The 2263-nt window shown below is 31.9% G+C and overlaps 1 protein-coding gene across 1 annotated transcript; it reads left to right on the top strand.

Annotated features, from left to right (window-relative positions):
- The first annotated feature begins 257 nt into the window (after positions 1–257).
- On the top strand, positions 258–1594 carry LOC107490990 (probable membrane-associated kinase regulator 6). The gene is made up of 2 exons (XM_016111780.3): positions 258–1076; positions 1176–1594. The coding sequence occupies exons 1-2, from the start codon at positions 353–355 to the stop codon at positions 1187–1189; spliced, it is 738 nt and encodes a 245-aa protein (XP_015967266.1). The 5' UTR covers positions 258–352; the 3' UTR covers positions 1190–1594.
- The last annotated feature ends 669 nt before the right edge of the window (positions 1595–2263 follow it).

Below are 2263 nucleotides of genomic sequence, written 5' to 3'. Positions count from 1 at the left end.
TAAAAAAAAAATATAAAGCAGCAAATGATTAAAAAGAAAAAGGTGAGGTTAACTAGTGATGCAACAAGACATTATGGACCTATAGTGAGGGCTCACATTTTTCTGTTTCTTTTCTTCTTTTTCTGAATTCCAATTATTAAATTTCATTGTCTCTTGCCAGACAGCCACATACCCAATTGTTGGAGAGAGATTACATAACATAACATATCATATCTCAAAGCTATATATATACATATAAGTTTATAACATATATATATGTTCACATCTTCAAACATATGCTACATAAGAGAATTAAGCTTGAAATTTCTCAATTAATTTGAGTTATTAGAATTTAGAAGAAGAAGAAGAAGCTATGGAAAGTTCACATTCACATTCTTCACAACCTCTTTCTATTGAAAGCTTCTCTTATAGTTGGTTAGTGAACCTTAAACCTTCACTAGAGAGCTTAGATAGTTCATTGAGAACTTCTCTTGATGCTTATTATTCTGATGAAGCTTCTTCATTCATTGAGATGGATCCAAGAATGCCACCTTCAAAGAGATTCTTCCCAAAGAACAACAACAACAGCTCTCAAGATTTCATGTTTGATTTCCCAACTTCTTCACAATCACAAAGTGATGCAGATCAATTGTTTTCCAATGGCTACCTCATGCCTCTCTTTGTTCAATCATTGAAGATGGAAGAATATGATGATCATGGGGTCCTAGATTCCAATCTTCCAAGCCTAAATTCCTCTTCGAATGCGTCGAATGGCACGGCTGCGCCTTCTTCTTCGGCTCATTCGAGATGTCCTTCATTGAAAAGGTGCAGAACATTATCAAGGAGGATAATTCAAAAGTATCTGAATTTCTTAAGGCCCTTGTGTAGAAGACTGAGGGGTCAGAACCACAGCAAGACTAGTTCGAATTCGAGCACTGAGAAAGTTGTTAAGAGGAGTCAATCAGTGAAGAATAGGGGATACTATTCTGAAGCATCTCCTAGAATCAGTGTTGCTTATTCTGCAGATGATTGGAGAAAGTCTTGTGATTCTGAGAGCTCAATTTATGAAGCAGTTCTTCATTGCAAGAGATCCATTGGTATGTTAATTAATCAATTCAGAACAAGCTTTTTGTTTTACCTTGAATTTGATAGCATTATGTTCATTTTTAACTTTGAAACTTGTTTTTTTATTGCAGAAAGAAGAAGCTAATGATGCTGCAAGATGGAAGAATTTGAAGATAGAAAATCAAATAGGAAAAGGAAAAAGAATTTAGGTGAAGAAATTATTCAAGGCCAGAATTCAGCAGCCACTCATTTTCTCTGTTTCTATCTTCCTCTGCTTAGAGAAGGATAATGGAATTTCATAAGAAAAATAAATATGTGGTTGGTGAGGCATAATTTTCAAGAAAAAAGAAAAGAAAAGAGAAAGAGTACAATTTTGTTTGTTTATCTTGTTAATATGGGGGAGAAAAAAATACTTTTTACTTCAGTTGAGAAATTTTCTTCAACTGATGTTTGGAATTAGAAAATTGTGTGCTAAATGCCAAAATGAATCAGTATGTATATATATTATAATGCTGATAATTTCATTAATATTATCCTTTGCCTATAGCTACTTTGTTCTTCTTCTTTTTTTTTTCCTTTTCCATTTCCCTTCTTAAAAGTGTTGATTGATTGATTCAAGTGATTGAAGACAGTTTTGATGAGCAAGTTTGAAATTTTAGAAAGCTTTTTGCAAATTTTAAGGTAATGATGAATGAACAACACTAAAGGAGACATATATTTCATGATAACAAATTAAATATGCAGAACACTAGCTAGATTATTGTCTGTGGATTTATGTAGCATAAACCATAATTAAGTACTCTAATGATGTACAAATGAGTGAGAATTTAGTGCATTGTTAATCTCAAATTGTTATTTAGAAGAATGCTAGTTAATTCATACAGGACTAGTCATCAAATTAAAATGCAATATAAATATGAATTGATTCAGTAGCTTAATTTTTTATTTACATAAAACATTGTCGTATATATATGTTTTTGTTTGTGATGATCATTACAAAGTTTAGTATTTGTGACAGTATGTTACCCTTTATTGAACAAATTGGGCATTGTAACTAGCCAAGTCACATGCCAAAAGTTGAACCATTTTTTCACTGACAAGTATGAAGGATATTATTAAATGAATGAAAAAGTATGTGTAGTTCTGTGACTTCTGTCTATCATTGTATCATATGTTGCTATACTATGATTTGACATGCCAAGAATGTTTTTGTTCCATG

The sequence above is a fragment of the Arachis duranensis genome, chromosome 5, assembly GCF_000817695.3.
Source record: "Arachis duranensis cultivar V14167 chromosome 5, aradu.V14167.gnm2.J7QH, whole genome shotgun sequence".
In the NCBI taxonomy this organism is placed as follows: Eukaryota; Viridiplantae; Streptophyta; class Magnoliopsida; order Fabales; family Fabaceae; genus Arachis; species Arachis duranensis.
The sequence above is the reverse complement of the archived record's forward strand: the minus strand, read 5'-3'. Positions and strand labels throughout refer to the sequence as shown.